Source organism: Marmota monax, unplaced genomic scaffold (genome assembly GCF_021218885.2).
Source record: "Marmota monax isolate L192 unplaced genomic scaffold, Marmota_monax_Labrador192_F-V1.1 WCK01_AAM20220418_F8-fsc00100, whole genome shotgun sequence".
Taxonomy (NCBI): Eukaryota; Metazoa; Chordata; class Mammalia; order Rodentia; family Sciuridae; genus Marmota; species Marmota monax.
Window position 1 is genome coordinate 4,800,671 of NW_026693872.1, and position 19,194 is coordinate 4,819,864.

A 19,194-nucleotide genomic window follows, 5' to 3' on the forward strand; every position below is an offset into this window, starting at 1 on the left:
AGAAGGCAGTACAAAATACTTGGTTGGCAATGAGGAAAATTGTGGCATTCTGGAGTTGTGATATTTATCAAAATCATAAGACTGATAGAGTCTTTATTAGCTAGTGAGAGATTAAAAAATTTTTTTTCAGAATATCTTTAAATAAATGTCCTTTCCAATGATTGTAAGGGTTTGTAACAGGGGTTCACTTGATGCTTTGACTATATCTCTTGTGGCTTTGAAACTTAACATTTTTTTTCTTTTTCCAACCTTCTTCTCCCTGACCTTCTCCTCCCTGATCTTCTTTTCCCTAACCTTTTCTCTGATTTTCTCCAATCTTCTTTTCCCTGATTTCTCCTTCCTGATGTCTCCTCCCTAATCTCACTTTCTCAGAATCACCTCTGTAAAAATCCCCTGTTCCTGCTGATGAGCAAAATCACAAACCCAGGAGTCTTCTGGGTTTCTCCTTTGCAATAAACAGTCTTTTTACTTTTTCTCAAAACCATGTCTTCGTTATTGGATTGGTGTGGGGGACAAGGACCGAGCTTTCTGCAACAAGTTGACATATTTGGGGGAATTTTAAAAATACCTTCTATTTTGAAATAATTATTGGTTCACAGGAAGTTGCAAAAATAGTGCAGGGGTCCTGTGTACCCTCACTCAGTTTCTCCTAATTATAACATTTTATATGATGAGTAATGCATTATCAAAACCAAAAACTTGACAGTGGTATAACCTACTGATCATTTAGATTTTATCAGCATAACATGAATGAGTGTGTATGGGAGTGTAGTTCCAAGTAATCTTACTGCATGCGTAAACTCCTGTAGTCACCACCACAATCAAGGCACAGAATTATTCTATCACTAAAAGTCACTGTAGGTCTGCAGAAAGAGCTCAGTGGTATAGCACTTGCCTAATATCCTCATCGCTGGGAGAAAAATTTTCTTGAGCTATCGCTTTATAGTCAGACCCATTCTCCTCTCATCTCCCCTAACCTTTGGGAATGTTTTGTTTTCTTATACGTGATGTTTCTCACTGATCAAAAAAAAAAAAAAGAAAGAAAGAACAGGTTCTCCCCTTGATTCATGTGCTATTTCGAATGTTGGAAGAAAGAAGCACACAATTAGAAAGTCGGGGCAACTTCTGTGCCCTAACCATGGATGGTAAAACAGAGATGTCCCAACTGGAACGATCATTATTCCTATAATTGGCTAGTTTCAAAAAAAAAAAAAAAGTACACTGGCTCTGTCTAGATAAGCATGTGACATGATAATTAAAACTAATAGGAACTCAAAAAATATTTTTTAAGCAAGTACACTGATCCAACAGGGAGCAATGTGCCCCATAACGGGTTCCTAAGAGAGATGGGAAACAATTCTCCATTTGATCCAGAGGGCAGTTGTTTTTAAATTACTAAGGTTAGAGGAAACGGAAAAAAAAAAATAGAAAAGCTGGTGGGTCATCTATTTGATTTTCCTACTTATGCTTCCTTAATTTATTTCTCCAAGCAGGAAACAAAAACAAAAACAGACTGAAGTGCTGACTGAAGTCTTTCACTTGAAGTATCATAACTCTGATGAGCCCTCCCTTCCTAATTTCCCACCTGGTGCCCTCTGCTCACACTGTGCACTCTGTCTCCTGATGGGAGGGAACTGTACTACTCTTGTGGCCCCGTAGTGATAACAGTAGTTACTAAGGGGTGACAAAGCTCACCTTGACAGTAGGCACAGTGCTAGGATTTCAGTTGCTACATCCCATTCAATCCATTCAGCAGCCCTGTGCAAGGTGTGATGTCACTATCTTCATTTTATGCTTGAGAACACTTACACTTATAGAACTTAAATGTTTTGCTTAAAACGGGGGGGGGGGGGGATGCCTGTAATGCCAGCTGCCCCAGAGGCTGAGGTAAGAGGATCAAGAGTTCAAAGCAAACCTCAGTGAAAGTGAGGTACTAAGCAACTCAGGGAGACCCTGTCTCTAAATAAAATACAAAATAGGGCTGGGAATGTGGCTCAGTGGTTGAGTGCCCCTGAATTAAATGCCTGGTACCAAAAAAAAAAAAAAGTTTTGCTTAAGGCCTGTAGAAGGTGTGGGGTTTGAACTCTCATTAGTAGACCAGTACCAGGTAGTCTGAGGCATGACATAGTCATCTACATATAGTTTTTTTTCTTTTTTTTTTAATATTTATTTTTTAGTTATGGGTAGACACAATATCTTTATTTTATTTTTATGTGGTGCTGAGGATTGAACCCAATGTCTCACGCATGGCAGGCGAGCGCTCTACCTCTGACCCACAACCCCAGCCCCTATATAGTACTTTTAAAATCTCCCTAGGTAATTGTATTGTGTTGACTCCTTGAAAAGCATTACTAAAAGATACTTTCTGCAAAGGAATCTCCTGTTACTTAAATGGGGTGCAGACACAAAGAGAACTGATTGATTTATGAGAGATGGTATTACTTCATAAAAAAATATATTTCTGATAGACAATGCAAAGAGACTGGTGGCTTTTGTCTGATGCTTTGGATGAAAATGTATTATTTTTTTTTAAAAAGATATTTAATTTTTAGTTGTAGTTATTTTTATTTATAAAAATAAATAAAATAAATATCTTTATTTTATTTATTTTTATGTGGTGCCAAGGATTGAACCCAGGGCCTCGCACATACTAGGCTTGTGCTATACCACTGAGCCACAACCCCAGCCTTGAAAATGTATTCTTAGATTATCTTTCTATATTATTTTTTGGTGTTGCAAGCACTTTCACCAGAAAGGGAATTAAATTACTTTTTTTTAAAGTATTTTTTTGTAGTTGTAATGCCTTTATTTTATTTGTTATGTGGTACTGAGGCTTGAACCTGGTGCCTCGCATGTGCTAGGCAAGCACTCTGCTACTGAGCCACCACCCCAGCCCATTAAATTACTTTTGTAGCTATGTTCTTGTTGTTTTTCAGTGCCCAAACCCAGGGACTTGCACATGCTAGGCAAGTGTTCTAGTACTGAGCTCCATCTACAGTCCTTTACTACTTTGTAGCTAGGAACACAAGTGTAGTTACTTCTAACACTGAGGTGGATTATATTTTGGCATGGTTCTGTATTTAAGTTTTTTGTATCTCCTTTGTTTTGTGGGGTGGGGGAGTGCTGGGAATTGAACCCAGGACCTTGTGCATGCAAGGCAAGCATTCTACCAACTGAGCTATATCCTGAGCCCCTTGTATTTACTTTTCCTTTAAAAAGAGAACTTTATTTAATTTTTTTTTTTTTAGTTGTAGATGGACACTATACCTTTACTTTATTTGTTTATGTGGTACTGAGGATTGAACCCAGTGCCTCACACATGCTAGGCAAGTGCTCTACCACTGAGCTACAATCCCAGTCCCCAAAAGAGAAGAACTTTAGAGATCAGAACTCTGGAGGGAACAAAATAAAATAAAGATATGTAATACAGTACAAAAAAAGTTTCCTTTAATATGAAACAGATATATTTTACAAATACTGATATGTAATTGGTCCTAAAGAAATGTGCTTAAAAATAAATAAGACTGCCCTATAAGGAATGAATGCATGAATTAACATAAAAATGGTTTTGTACACACAGGCCAACAGAATCCTAAATGCAGTTGGCATTTCATTCACAAGGAGTTGGCCAGGGAAAGATTTCAAGACACACTTGATTTCAACATACCAAGCCAAACAGCTAATGAACCGCCCACAAAGAATGAAACTATTTTGAACTCGTCATTTGGCAAATACAAATTATAATATCTTAATATGCATAAAATTGTGTAAGGTTGAAAGTACCTGACCTTTTATTGAAAGGAGGAGGAGTCAAGGGCGGGGAGAGACAGGGCTACAGTCTGTCCCTTGGGAACTTCCTGTTGTCACCACACCTCTGGATTAGATATCTGAGCTCACTGTGAGCAAAACCCCGAAGTGAAAATTCTAAGGCTCTGCAAAGTAAATTATCCTTCTGTGAATGTGACACACGCTCTCTGCAGTTCCATATGCTGAAGTTATTCTTACTTATCAGTTTGACGTGCTTGGTGAGATCAGGTAGGTCATTTAGTGAATGGTTTTCTTAAGTATTTAAAAAATAGTAGTAGTCATCTTGCATTTATCATGCCATGTCCTTCAGTGAACTTTTTAAGTTCTATGGGATCATTTTTAAGGAAGACGGGGGTTAAATGCACTTTCTAATCTTGAAGATATTTTTTTTCTCGGTAATTAAAGAATCTTTTAAAAATTAACTTTTGTACAAATGTTAAATATGCTAAAAATATAGGAAAATATATTTTCTCTCATAGCTAAAATTTTTGTGCTTTTTTCCCTCTATGAAATGAGATCTCTTATTATCTGGAAAGTTATTTATGTATTTATTTATTTTTGAGAAGCTGGGGATCAAACCCAATGCCTTGAAGCATTCTTGGCAAGCACTTTACCACTGAACTACGCTCCCAACCAGTACTTCCTGGAAATTTAAAAATTTGTTTTATTATATCCAACATGTACAGGATGGGTTTTTATGCTTTCACGTATTAAGGGAATATTTAAATTGCTCTTATAAAAATATAATTTTATATACATAAAGTTTATACAATGGTAACTGTCACATTGATGATTTTAAAAGTATTAATCATAATGAAGAAATAAAAATTAAAACACGAATATATGTGGTAAAGGAACAAAAATAAAGTGAAATGCTGAAATGAAAAAAAAAAAAACCACCACCAACAACAACAAAAAACTGTACCTGTCAGCCTTTTTAGGAATTTGATTCTTTTTCATATAGCTTGTGGTAATGAAGATTGGTGTAATTTTTGAATAGCAAGGGGAAAATATGTTATATATTAAGATTCATAAAGATGGTCATAACTTTTGAACTGGGAATTTAAAGTAATAAATTTCTGGGAATCTTGAAGTAATAACTTTTACAAGAAAAAAAGGGATATAGCTCAGTGGCAAAGTTCTTATCTAGCATGTGGGAGACCCTGGGTTGGACCCCAGGAGGACAAAAATTAAAAAAGCTTCATATGCAGAGATAATTCTAATTATATTGCTTATAGTAACTTGGAACTAGATACAACAGAAATGTTCCTACTTACAGGAATGGATAAAGTATAAATATCAGCTTGATTTTTTAAAAGTAACTTTTAAAATAATTCTGGTGCTCTGTAGAAATGTACAAACATGTTTTAAAAATAGTACAAAGCAGACAAAAACAACTCAAGTTTGTAAACTATCACTATGTTAAAAACTTGTAGGTATGCCTGTAAATACAAGTTAAACGGGAAATGAATAATTTAAAATACATTATTAGGATTTTGGTGTATAAATACATTTTTCTTAATAATGCTTTTGAGATTTTAATAAATTAAAATTATACTAATGATGAAATTTTTAACTGAGAAGTTAGCATTTTGAGGTGTATATTATCATTTTTAAATTTAAAAATTGAACATAAATTTGGGGATATCTTATGGGAAAGAAGGCTAATCCTAACACAAAAACCTGTGGTGTTGGTGTTGTGGGTAGTTTCTTATATATATCTAGTGCAAATTTGGAACAATGACAACTTAATTTTTTTAACCTGTCTTTTTTTTGGAAGGTAATACTGGGGATTGAATTCAGGGGTGCTCTATCACTGAGCTATATCCCCAGTCCTTTTTATTTTTTGAGACAGGTATCCCTAAATTGCTGAGGCTGGCCTTGAACTTATGACCCTCCTGCCTCACCCTCCCAAATCACTGGGATTACAGGGCTGCACCACTTCCCCTGGTTTATGACCCATCTTTTTACTTAACATCTCCTCCTAAATGAAGTTTGTTTCAGATGATTCTATTATTCTTTCTTTTCTTTTCCAAAGGTATTGACAGGGGTTTATTTTAAGAAAGCAGATATATATTCAAGGGGGAATATGCATTCAAGGGAGAATCCAGGCTATCCCCACAGGCAGAAAAATCTTCAAAGACTCTAGAAAAATGTCACTGCAGCATGATAGAATCTAAGCAAAGATAAAAAACAATTAACTATAGCTAGAAGGAAAAAAAAAATATAGCTGCAAGCTAAAACTAGATTTCTCAGTGAATACAAAACCAGAACTTGGATCTTTGGCTGGGGAGAGTGTTATTCATGCAACCAATACCAGAAGTTATTTTGTATATTAGTGTATATACAAATACTTTGACTTTTGATTTCTCCCTTCTTTTGTTTTGCAGTTGAAAAATGAGCAAATATTAAACTGGGAGTCAGAATTCCCAAGGTCACAAGTCATTCACCTTCAGAGATCTTTGTTTTGTTGTTCTTATCTCTTTTGAAGTTATGTTAGGAATGTTTGCCCTAATTTTACCAGTGAACAAAACAAAGTGTACTAGAACCACCTGGGGAGATACTCCATCCTCAAAGGTCCAGACTCAGCAGGTCTGGGAGAGATCCCTAGAATCTGCATTCTTAATACAAGCTGAAGGTTTTCAGCTGCAGATAGTCCAAGGAACATATGTTGATAAATATTGGTCTAAATTAAGGCTGTTTGTTGTAAGTATATTTAAATTTTACTTGGCTACTATATTTTGGCCTATGGCAACTGGGTAAAACTTGGTAGATATTTTTCCAGAGAAAACAGCTTAAGGTAGTTCTCCCTGATCCTTGGGGGATAATGTTTGAAAACATTTAGTGGATGCGTGAAACCGCGGATAGTATTAAACTTTTTTCTGCACATACAACCCTATGATAAAGTTTAATTTATAAATTACACACAGTGAGGCATTATAAAGTAGTTCAATTATATACTGTAACCAAAGTTTGTGAATGTCCTCTCAAAATATCTTACCGTATTGTACTATTATTTTGAGACCATGGTATATGGGGTAACAGAACTGGAAGAGGGGGGGACTACTTTTTACTTTTTTTTTTTTTTTTTTTTTTGAGATGGAGTCTCACTATGTTTCCTGCGCTGGCCTCTCTCGATCCTGTTTGCTTCAGCCTCTTGAGGAACAGGGATTACAGGGAAGCACTAAGGGGAATCTACTTGTAGTGCCCCAATTAGGGAACTACTTTCTCAGATACTGGAAATGTCAAATGACTTGTAAGGTTTTGGCACGTGACTCATCTTTCTGTTACGTGGAGGCAAAGTGAGGTTGGGGATGTAAATGGGAGGATTTTTGCACATGATTAATAAGAGTGAGCCAGGTGCGGTGACACACGTTTGTAATCCCAGCTACTTGGGAGGCTGAGGCAGGAGGACAGCAAGTTGGAGAGCAGCCTCAGCAATTTTGTTGGACCCTGTCTCAAAATACATTTTTTATTTTTCACTCTGAAAAGCGCTGGGGATGTAGATCAATGGTAGAGTGTCCCTACTCAGTACGTGGGGGGTGGGGTGGGGGGGATGAGAGAGATAAGAATGAGAAAATCTGGCATTGGTCTTGTTTTCAGGGTTGTATCCCCCTACCCCCAAATTCAACGGATTATTAAAAAAAAGAGGTATCCTTGGAATCAAGAAGATATTCTGCCTCTGTGCTTCTTACCCATGTCTGTCCTGAGTAAAAGAGAAATAAGAAGTATTCCACTAGATTTGACCATGCAATCCCTTCACAATCTAGCCTGGGACACCTTTTTTTTTGTTACTGGGGATTGAATCCCAAGAGTGCTCTACCACTGAGCTACATTCCCAGCCCTTTTTATTTTGAAGAAGGGCCTCACCAAATTATAGAAGCTGGCCTTGAATTTGTGATCCTCTTGCCTCAGGCTCCTAAATTGCTAGGATTACAGGCCTGCGCCCCTGCAGCCAGCCTGAAAGCTTCATTTTTAATAATAAGCTGACTCAGCCATGCTCAGAGGCTCACAGTGATCCTACCTTTATCTACTGACTCCCAGAGAATCACAGAGATTTTCTTTCACCCTGACACATGGGGGCATCTCAAGATGTTATTTTTTTCCCCTCAATTCCATCTTCTGTTTTTACAGAACCATTATGGATATAAGTAGACTCTCGTTTCTAAAGAGATTCTCCTTCAAAAATGGGGAATGTAATCAGTTCCTCCAAAAATAGGTAGGAGTTAAAAAGCCAGGGCTGAGTGGGATGAGGCTGAGGCAGCTGTATTTAGCTCCAGGGTAGTGCACTCTGTGAAGACACAGCAAAAGGACACCCAGGAAGTTTCTTTGGAAAGGGAGAGGGGTTGTCTGGGACTAGTCTTACCTCAGGGAATCAGTTTTCTATCCGATTGGGATCCACCTAATCAAGATTAGGGACTTTATTGGACCTACAGTGGGAGAGAGCCAGGGTCTGTCAACCTCAGACTGCAGGGGAAAAAGAATGTGTTGGAAAACTGAAAGCCTAGGTCTGTTTTGACAGAAAAAGTAAAACTTTTGCTCTTAGTTACTTTCAATAGATCTCCCCTATTCCTGCCTCCATTTTGGTTTTTCCATGAAATTATAAGAACTATATTTTTGTTTTTTTGAAATGGGATCTCTATGTTTCCCAGGCTGGCTTTGAACTCCTGGGCTAAAGTGATCTTGCCACAGCCTCTCAAGTATCTGGGACTACAGTGTGTGCCACCATGTTGGATTTAGGAACTACATACGTATATTTGCACTGGGGGGCGTGTACTGGGTATTGAACCCAGAGGCATTTAACCACTAAGCCACATTCCCAGCCCTTTTTTAATTTTTTAATTTTTTTTTATTTTGAGATAGAGTCTCCGGTAAGTTGCTCAGCGCTTGATAAGTTGCTAAGGCTGATTTTGAATTTGTGATCTTCCTGCCTCAGCCTCCTGCCTCAGGCTCCTAAAGTCACTGGGTTTATAAGCATAAGCCAGCATACTTGGCAGGAACCATTTTTAAATAACTTGTTGTTGCTATCATCATCATCATCATCATCATCACCACAAGGGATTGAACCCAGGGCCTCCTGCACACTAGGCAAGTGTTGTATCCCTGAATTACATCTCCAGTCCTTAACAGCTTTATAGAAGTCTAATTCCTATACTGTATGATTCATCTAAAGTGTACAGTTCTGGCTGGGGACTTAGCTCAGTAGAAGAGCACTTGCCTAGAATGCACAAGGCCCTGGATTTAATGCCTAGCACTAAAGGAAAAAAAAATTATGACTGCAGAAAGGAACCCTGTCAGTGCCATTTAGTTATCATACCCCATCTAGCCCCCTCTTCAGTCCTCAACAATCATTAATCTACTTTCTGTCTCTATAGATTTCCCTATTCTGGACATTTCATAAGAATGGAATCATAATATATGGTCTTTTTTGGCTGACTTCTTTCATTTATTCATCCTGTTTTTTGTTTTGTTTTATATTTTCTTTTTGTCTGGGAATGAGGTTCAACCTGTTGCAGCATGATGAACCATGTTTATTAGCTAGAGGATATCTAATTAGCAGAAAAAACAAAAGTACTTACATTAAGGTGACACAACCCTTATCTGATCAGCATTTTAATTATAAAAATTAAGTATGGTTATTTTAGGTCTTTCAATTAAAATAAAAACATTTTTGTTATATTTATTTTTTAAGGTATGAATTTTTGTCTTTGGTTAGTAAGATTGCTCTGGAAATTTGTTGTTGTTTTTAGTGGTGGTGGTGCTGGGAATGAACTTGGCATCTCATGCATGCCAAACATGCACTCTACCACTGAACTACACTACACATCCAGTCTTTTTTTTTTTTTTTTGGTAAGTAAGTAGAGTTCTCTTGTATCATCAAATCAGCTAGCTTGCCAATCAGAATTTGTGTCTAAAAGGAATGCTAGAAGTTAGCTAAATCTCAAGGGAATGAAGAATTACTCTTTCATTTTAGCATGAGAAACATGTTGGGACACTTTTTAAACCCTGTTCATGAGCAAATACCAAACCTAGGTCTCAGATTCCTAGTCTAGTGCTTTGACCAAGCAGAAGCACTGCCACCTGTATATATAGGTTCATAGAGCTTTAGTTATCCTTAGTTAAGGAAACAAAAATGACAGAAGGGAAAGAATAAATATTTATTGATTATCTGTTACACATCAGATGCCATGAAATTTACTTACATTATTTCATTTAGTCTTCTTTTTTTTGTTAAATTACTTATGTATTCTAATTTGTAATACATGATGGCAGAATGCAATTCATTTTATGTTATACATGTAGAGCACAATTTTTCATCATTTAGTTTTCTTAAGAGACCTCTGGTGGGGTTGGGGTTGTGGCTCAGTGGTAGAGTGCTTGCCTCGTACATGTGAGGCCCTGGGTTCGATCCTCAGCACTACATTAAATAATAATAATAAATAAATAAATAGGGCTGGGGATGTGGCTCAAACGGTAGCGCGCTCGCCTGGCATGCGTGCGGCCCGGATTTGATCCTCAGCACCACATACAAACAAAGATGTTGTGTCTGCCAAAAACTTAAAAAAAAAAAAAAAAAAAAATTAAAAAATTCTCTATCCATAAATAAATAAATAATAAAGATATATGAGAGAGAGAGAGAGAGAGAAACCTCTGAGGAAGTTTATCATCAACAATTGCTAATTTTTTAGCATCTACCATGTACTCTGGAGACCTCATGGACATTAGCTGTAATTCTTTTAACAATCTAGACAGCAGGACCAGAATCAGGGTGAGATAGATAAGGTGAGAGTTGTGAGTTAAGTGGCACTCACCAGATACAAACTCTATTTTTTTCTTTTCCTCTTCTCCTCCTCTCTCCTCCTCCTCCTCCTCCTCCTCCTCCTCCTCCTCCTCTTCCTTATTCTTCCTACTGGGGATTTAACCTGGGGTTGCTTAAACACTGAAATACATTCCCAGCGCCGCCCCCTCCTTTTTTTGAGACAGAGTCTCACTAAGTTACTTAGGGTCTTGTATTTGCAATCCTCCTGCCTCAGCCTCCCAAGATACTGGGATTACAGGCATGTGTCACTGTGCCTCAGCTCAGTTTCAAACTCTAAAGAGAGGAGGGTGCCAAGATTCAGCAATGTAGATAAGTGATTTTTAATACAATATTTTATAAAATAAAATTCAATGTTAATAAATGCATAATGAACAAAATTTCAAAATTTTGCTTAAAAGTCTATTTTTTATTTTCTAACCCCAAGTTATTGTGCAGTGGGAAATGTTTCCAATCAACTCTGTCCTGGGCCCAGGCCACCTTCATTTTCTTGCTAGGCAGTTTATGAGCATTAACACAGGTGTGTATACACGCAGGTGTATGTACAGACTGAATAACACAGGACTTTCTATATACAGTCATATATTTTTATGATAGAGCTTTCAGAAACTTTTTTTCTTGTACTTTAACTTGTCCCCAAGGAGATTAAATTAATTTGTAACGTTGTCCAGGATAAGATATATTCCATGTATTCCTCCAAAACTGTTTATTTAGAACTGGGCATGGTGGTACATGCCTGTAATCTCAGTAATTTGGGAGGCTGAGACAGGAAGATAGCAAATTCAAGGCCAGCTTCAGCAACTTAGGAAGGCTTTATCTCTAAATAAATAAATAAATAATAATAAAAAGGCTGGGGATGTGGCTCAGTGGCAAAACGCCCCTGCGTTCAATCCCTAGTATCCCCCCACACACATAAAAAATTAGACAGCATTTCAGTTCTTTGGGTGCCATTATAAGCCATGAAATAACCAATATGGCTGAAAATCCTTGCCAGGAGTTAAATATTTGTGGGTAGTTCAGGAAGCAAAAACCGTGATACTAATTGGCTCTTACTAAGTGGCTGAAAAGGATGTTCCTTAGAATGGGAAAGCTGAAACACACAAAGTAGAACATTATTTTGTTCAACCTCAGCAGAAAGGTTGCATGTCAGGTGGTTCAAATTGTTTGCTACTATGTGCATGTCCATGAAGGATTTGGGGATTACAAATAAATTTGTGGACCTGAAATCTGCAAATCATGAGGATTGACTGTACTTTGACAATGGGGAAAAAAAGGTTATGTTTGTGCAAGAGTATGTTTTGAAAGAGGATCAGGGAGGATATGAGAGGCAATAGAAGTGTATTAACTTTCTCATTTTTTTTCCTGGTAGAGAATGAATAGATAGAACAGCTTCAGTAAATAGAACAGAAATTATCTGTGATTGATGCCCCAATATATAGACACTTAGATGTTTATTTTAACACTACAAAGGAATTGTCAGATGAACTACAAATAATTTTATAACTAATGAAAGTCAGGAGGTAGCAATTCAGTTAGTGGGGAGAAATATAAATGTATTAATGTCCTTGTCATTTATAACAGAGGATAACTAGATACTATCTCAGGTTACTTCAGTAAGGACAAGGGCAGAGAAAGGAAAGAATTGTTCTGGCAAAGATCGGCAGCAGAACACATGGTAGAAGCCAGAACATGCTCCAAGACAGTCTGAAATGCAGTTTTGATTTTTTTGTTTGTTTGCAGTTTTTTTTTTTTTTTTTACAGAACCCAGGGGGGCTCTATCACTGAGCTCCATTCCCAGCCCTTTTTACTTTTTACTTTTGAGATAGGATCTCAAATTTGTAATCCTCCTGCTTCAGCCTCTCCAGGGGTTTGGATTACGGGTATGTACAACTGCACCTGGCTGAAATAGTTTTTCAGATATTCAAAAATCTTGCCAGGGATTACGCTGGTGGATAACAGTCTTAATAAACATATCTAATCTGCAGCAATTCTGCATGTGGTTTGCTTCTGACATATAGCCCATACATTTGAGTCTTCATGAAATATCATTTTAAATATTTTATATAAAGTCAAATGTAAATTCCAGAAGAATTAAAACAGAGCATAAACTTCACAACATAAGGAAGAATACATAAATAAAAAATAAACAAACCTCAAAAGAGGACAGTCTATATAGCAAATGATAGTGAATCTAGAAGGCACTAAAACCAGCAAATAAAGCATCACAGTAGTAAACTGACTTGTCCATTCGGGTCCTCTGAGAAGCAGACACCAAGATGGGATTGGATGGGCAAGAGAGCTATTGGAGGGACTGCACGTCCAGGGAAGAGGGTGCAGGAGTGGGCAGAGAGCCTCTGCACCGTGAGGCAGGTCTGGCAGCTGGGAAAGAAGAGAGGAAAGCAAGGATTGGACAGGAAGAGCCTCAGACCCCCAGCACACGGTTCTGAGAGTACGTCAGCCAGACTGATGGGAAGTCCCTGAGCCTAAGTAACTGGTTAGAGGAACCCTACATGGGGCAGGAATGGCCTGCCTGACCTGGCACACGTGACCCCACAGTGCTCAGTCACCTGCTGGGAGTGGCCTGGGGGAGCCATGGCTTCCATATTAATGCTGTGGAGCAGCTGGAGGCCATGGACCCACTCAACTGTGCTCCCTACAGATTTATTTATTTATTTTGAGACAGGTCTTGCTAAATTGCCCAGGCAATCTTCCTGCCTCAATTTACCTAGTAGATGGACCCATAGGCATGCCCATGGTGCCTGGCCTTTGTGCTTTCTACAGAAAGCTCTCTTGAAGGCAGAGCAAGGCACTTCTATGGCCACCATTATATCTGCCAATAAAAGTCAATGAGATAAACTCACCTATGGTTCTTTTAAAGGCTCTTTGTTGGGTCATAAAATAGAGCTGAACTAGAGGTTTAATATAAAATGCCTTAAAACAAAAGGATTTAAAAGGTAAAAAGGATAAATAAAGACATGCCAGGTGAATGTCAACAAAAAGAGGGTAGAGTTATGGTAAAAATATGATTTGGTGATATTCAAGGCAAAAGAAGTACATTAAAATAAAGAAGGATGTAACTTTAAGTTTAGGTAATGGAAAAATCTGTGACACTAAGGCTTAGTAGTTTGGAGAATCTGAATTTGCCTGAGTGTGATGTTATTATAATTTGATATTATTATACTTTCATTATTCTTTTTAAAAATTTCCACAGTGAGATACATTATTTCCAGATGATGTAAGAGAAAAAAAATTTGGGATCCCTAAGTCAGGCCAAGGGCCCTCTTTGAGTTCTTATTTCACACGGTATCTTTGATATGGCTCATTATCACAGGTAGCAATTTTATATTGATTTGTGTGTTTTATTTTACTAATGCCTGATATTCCTTCTAAAATGTTTCCTGACATAGAACCTAGCATAAATTTGACTCTTGGGCTGGGGATGCAGCTCAGTGGTAGAGCACTTGCTTAGCACGCACAAGGCCCTGTGTTCCATCCCCAATGCCAAAATAAACAAACAAAAACCCAACAAAACAAACAAACAAACAAAACCAACAACAACAAAAAAGACCATCAAATGAAATGCATATGCTCTCAGAGGACAAGAGATAATACATAGAAAGCTCTTACATCATTTAAACTGAGAGAAAGAAACAAGAAAAATCTACTGTTTTTCATGCATTACTTATAACACACTTCTCCGGGCACAGTGCCATTACAGAAATAGCTAGGACATTTAAAAAATATATGATGTCAGGATGGTTCTCTCAAATGAAAACTAAAAATCTATTTGTTCTGTCCTTGGTACCTTTCAATGCCTATCAATTTTAAGAGCTGCTACGAAAGACTGAGTCAATCCAGGATGTTGGCCAAACTATTCCTAGATACTGAAGTTGGCAGTTGTTGCTGAAAAACAACTCTGTCCCCAAATTTCACAATTCTTCTTTGAGCCTTTCAAAGACTCAGATATATGACTTATGACACACTGGTCTAAAAAATGTTCATTTGGCTCAAATTGATCAGACCTAGCAATTAAATCATCTTCTTGGGAAAGGGATATCGCTTTCCCAGTATGACGTCATTCAGAATTACTCTCAACAGCATCCCTCCCCTGGGCAAACAGTTGGCAACTGAGAGACAACATGATTTCCCTAGGCCACTTGGTGAGTCAGTCACACAAACCGGAACAAAACCCAGCTTTACTGATGGCCAACACTGGAGACTCAGCCCTACCCTATGACAACTCCTGTTCGATAAGATGACTAATTGAACAATTATTTGCTCTAAGACTTGCTCCACAAGCAAGCTGACAAGTTTCGGTCCACGTTCTCAGGAGCACATGATCTACAGGAAGAGGAAGTGAAAGAGGTTGAAATGTTTACATTGTCATGCTTCCCTACGCCTTACCGGGTGTGCTTGAGTTTGGGGCTTAAAATTAAGCACCTCTTTTTGGGGGCGAAGGGTTTCCAAGCCTCTTTAACTTTTATCCATCTTGGTCTTCTTTTGCTCATTCATTTTATTTTAGAACTTCACTCACTCTTTATATAACACACACACACACACACACACACACATACATATATAGATGTATACAGTAGTTTTAGATGGACACAATACCTTAATTGAATCTATTCATTTATATTTGGTGCTGAGGATTGAACCCAGGGCCTCACACATGCTAGGTAAGTGCTGTACCACTGAGGCACAACCCCAGCCCTCTTCACTCACTCTTGAGCACCAAAGCCTTTTATATGAAAGAGGTTTCAAATAAATGCATCCAGGAGAGGATGGAGGCTGTTCTGGGGCTCATAGTTAGGAAGGAATAGTTTCTGTGTATGCAAGTATAGGTGCAGAGAGAATTGGGGCACAGGGCAAATGATTCCTAAATTCTCATTGAAAGAAGTCAGAATAGATGTTTCTCAGGGTTTTTTTTTTTTTTTTTTTTGTCTTTCTGCTTCTTCTTTCTCTTCCCCTTCTTCTCCTTCTCTATTCTTTTTCTCCACCTCCCTCTCCTCTTCCTCCTCCTCCTCTTTTTCTTCTTCATCTTCTCCTTCTCTTCTTCCTCCTCCTCCTCCTCTTTCTCCTCCTCCTCCTTCTTCTTATTCCCCCTTCCTCCTCCTCCTCTCTCTCTTCCTCCTCTTTCTTCTGCATGCATGAACTCAAGGTCTCACACAGGCTAGGCAAGTACTCTACCTCTAAGCTACCCTCCTAGCTATTTTTATTTTGCCACAGGGATTCTCTAAGTTTCCCAGGCTGGCCTTGAACTTTTGATCCTCCTGCCTCAGGCTCAGAGTAATTGGGATTTCAGGCCTGTACCAGTGGGCCTCTTGTTTTCTGTTGGCCTGTTGCAAGTTGATAGTCTTCCCCCTGGGTTCCCTCCCTCCAAGAATGGCCATCCACATGCCTTGTGTCTGCTCATGAAGGAGCCTCCCCAGTTTGCTATCTACTTGTTCTCTCTCAGTCAAGCAGGGCAGTGAGGGTGGGATGGTGGTGGTTCATGGCACCTTTTAAAATAATTAATCTGGGGCTGGAGTTGTGGCTCAATGGTAGAGCGCTCACCTAGCATGTATGAGGCACTGGGTTCGATCCTCAGCACATAAATGTAAAATAAAGATACTGTGTCCACCTAAAACTTAAATATAAATATTTAAATTAAAAAATTAATCTGATTTAACTGGTAGTTTCCCAATCATTATATCACTGTGTCTGGGAGCTTCCCAATCATTATATCACTGTGTCTGGGAGCCTGATGGTGGTTCTTGACCAAGGTTTTATCTAATATTGCAAAAGTGAAATTCCTATCTCAATAGCCAAGGATCCCAAAGGTCTTTTTCATTCCTACCCTCTCTTTCATCTTACAACTTGATGTTTCATTATTTCAAAATACCTATCCCCTTTTGAGCAGAAGTTCTAAGGATCAATCTACTTTCTCTTCCTGGTACCAAAATTCACAGCTTCCCACCCCTCTGTCTATTACTAATATGGCCCTGTCTCATTTCTTCTATTTAAGCCTTTTTATTTGGAAATATTTTTTTAAAGATTTTTTTAAAGAGAGAGAGAGAGAGAATTTTTTAATATTGATTTTTAGTTTTTGGTGGGCACAACATCTTTATTTTATTTTTATATGGTGCTGAGGATCGAACCCAGCGCCCCGCGCATTCCAGGTGAGCGCTCTACTGCTTGAGCCACATCCCCAGCCCTGGAAATATTTTTAAACCTTTGGAAAAGCTAAAACATTAAAAAGGAAAAAGTGACAGAACTCCAATAGCCATTTGCACAGATTCACTTATCAGTTCTTTTCTTTTTAAAAAAGAAAAGAACTGTTCTGTCTAGATATACATGACAGTAGAATTTTTTTTTGTGTGTATGTGGTCCTGGTAATTGAACCCAGGGCCTTGTGCATGAGAGACAAGCACCCTACTAACTGAGCTGTATCCCCAGCCCAGCAGAGTGCATTTTGACATATTATACATACATGGAATATTACTTAGGATCCCACTCTCTGGTTGTACATGATATGGAGCTTCACTGGTCATGTATTCATATATGAACATAGGAAAATTTTCATTCTACTGTTTCATTCATTCTACTGTCTTTCCTATTCCTACCGCCTCCCTTCCTTTCATTCCCTTTGTTTAATCCAGTGGCTTCTATTCTTCCCTCTCCCTCCACATAGTAGAGAGAACATTCAGCCTTTGATTTTGGGGGGTTTGGATTATTTCACTTAGCACAATAGTTTCCAACTCCATCCATTCACTGGCAAAAGTCATAAAACCACTCTTTTTTATGGCTGAATAATATTCCATTGTGTCTACATACCACATTTTCTTTATCCATTCATCTGTTGAAGGGCACCTAGGTTGGTTCCATAGCTTAGATATTGTGAATTGAGCTGCCATAAACATTGATGTGGCAGCATCACTATAGTATGTTGATTTTAAGTCCTTTGGGTATAAACAGAGGAGTGGGATAGCTGGGACAAATGGTGGTTCCATTCCAAGTTTTCTGTGGAATCTCCATCCTGCTTTCTGGAAAGTGGTTGTACTAATTTGCAGTCTCACCAGCAATGTGTAAGTGTGTTTCTTTTCTTTTTCACCTCTAGGGCCTTGAGTGTGCTAAACACATGCTCCAGCCCTGAGCCATACCACCAGCCCTAGATTCACTTCTTATCATTTTGCCACATACACTTTATCATTTACCATCTATCCACCTATAATATATTTTCTGAATCATTTGAGAATAAGTTGACCCTTTAACTGTGGGTACTTCAGTTATATCCTAAGAATTAGGATTTTCTCTTACATAACCATATTAGAGTTAACAACCTCAATTAATTTAACACCAAGGAAATACTTTTATTTGATGTGTTCATATCCACAACTGATTTCATAATTTACTTTATGGCATTTTTTCTTCCATTACAGGAACCAGTCTAGGGATAGGAACTGCATTCATTATTTTCTGTCTCTTTGATCTCCTTCAGTCTGGAGCATTTCCACAGTCTTTCTTCCTTTCTTCTTTCTTGTTTGGTACCAGGGATTGATCCCAGGAGCACTTAACCACTGAGCCGTATCCCCAGCCTTTTTTTTGTATTTTATTTAAAGACAGGGTCTCATTGAGTTGCTAGGGCCTCGCTAAGTTGCTGAGGCTGGCTTTGAACTCATGATCTTCCTGCCTCAGCTTCCCAAGCTTCTGGGATCATAGGTATGTGCCACCATGTTCAGCATGTTCCATAGCTTTTCTACGCCACTTATAACATTGAAATTTTTTAAAGTTTTTTTTTTTTTTTCTCATTTTGTGTGTCTGATTTTTTCCTCTTGGTCAGAGTCCAGTTCCACATTCCCCATTGCAATCTTACGTAGGCCACCTATAGATACAGGCACATGACACCTTCCTGCCCCTCACTGTGATGTTGAATTGTATAACTAGGTTGTTAGCCAGTTCTCCTCTCTATAGTTACCACATCTTCCCTGGTACTAAACAGCAATCTGTGGGAGACATTCTAAGATCATACAAATATGCTTCTCATCAAAATTTCCCCACTACCTTGATTTAGAATTTATTAATGATTCTTTCCTAACTAATCTTTATTATGATGATTATAAAATGTGTAAGAATCGTCTTCTGTTCTCCATTTATGTATTTGTTTCTTTGCTTATCATCAGTTTATTGTATGGTTGAAGATTCTTATTTTTTCCCCAAAGCCCTATAAGTCAAATTCAATACTGTCTTTAATAATTTCGTGCTCATCTGGATTGATGGTATATGCCTGTAATTTCGGCTATTAGGGAGGCAGGAGCATCTGAAGTTTAAGGCCAGCTGGTGCAACTTAGTGAAACCCTGTCTCATAATAATATTTAAAAATCAAGGGCTGGGAATGTATTTCTGAGGTATAATGCTCCTGGGTTAATTCCCCAGCATAGGGAAAAATAAAAGTGAGCTCAAGAATTCTCAGATCTGATCTGGCCAATGGAAAGCTCTTCAAGCTCTCTCTTGTGTCCCTGTGACTTTTTTTTTTTTTTCCCTCTTTTTCTAGCGCTGGGAAATTGAATCCAGGGTTTACACATACTAGG

General features: G+C 38.1%; 1 protein-coding gene across 1 annotated transcript in view; it reads left to right on the forward strand.

The window, feature by feature from the left end:
* Window positions 1-3,872: 3,872 nt before the first annotated feature.
* Liph (lipase H) overlaps window positions 3,873-19,194 on the forward strand; it is a 47,040-nt gene continuing 31,718 nt past the window's right edge. The window contains exon 1 of the mRNA XM_046462661.2: window positions 3,873-4,035. Coding sequence (XP_046318617.1) covers window positions 3,987-4,035 — 49 coding nt within the window. The 5' untranslated portion in view covers window positions 3,873-3,986. The remainder of the gene's footprint in view (window positions 4,036-19,194) is intronic.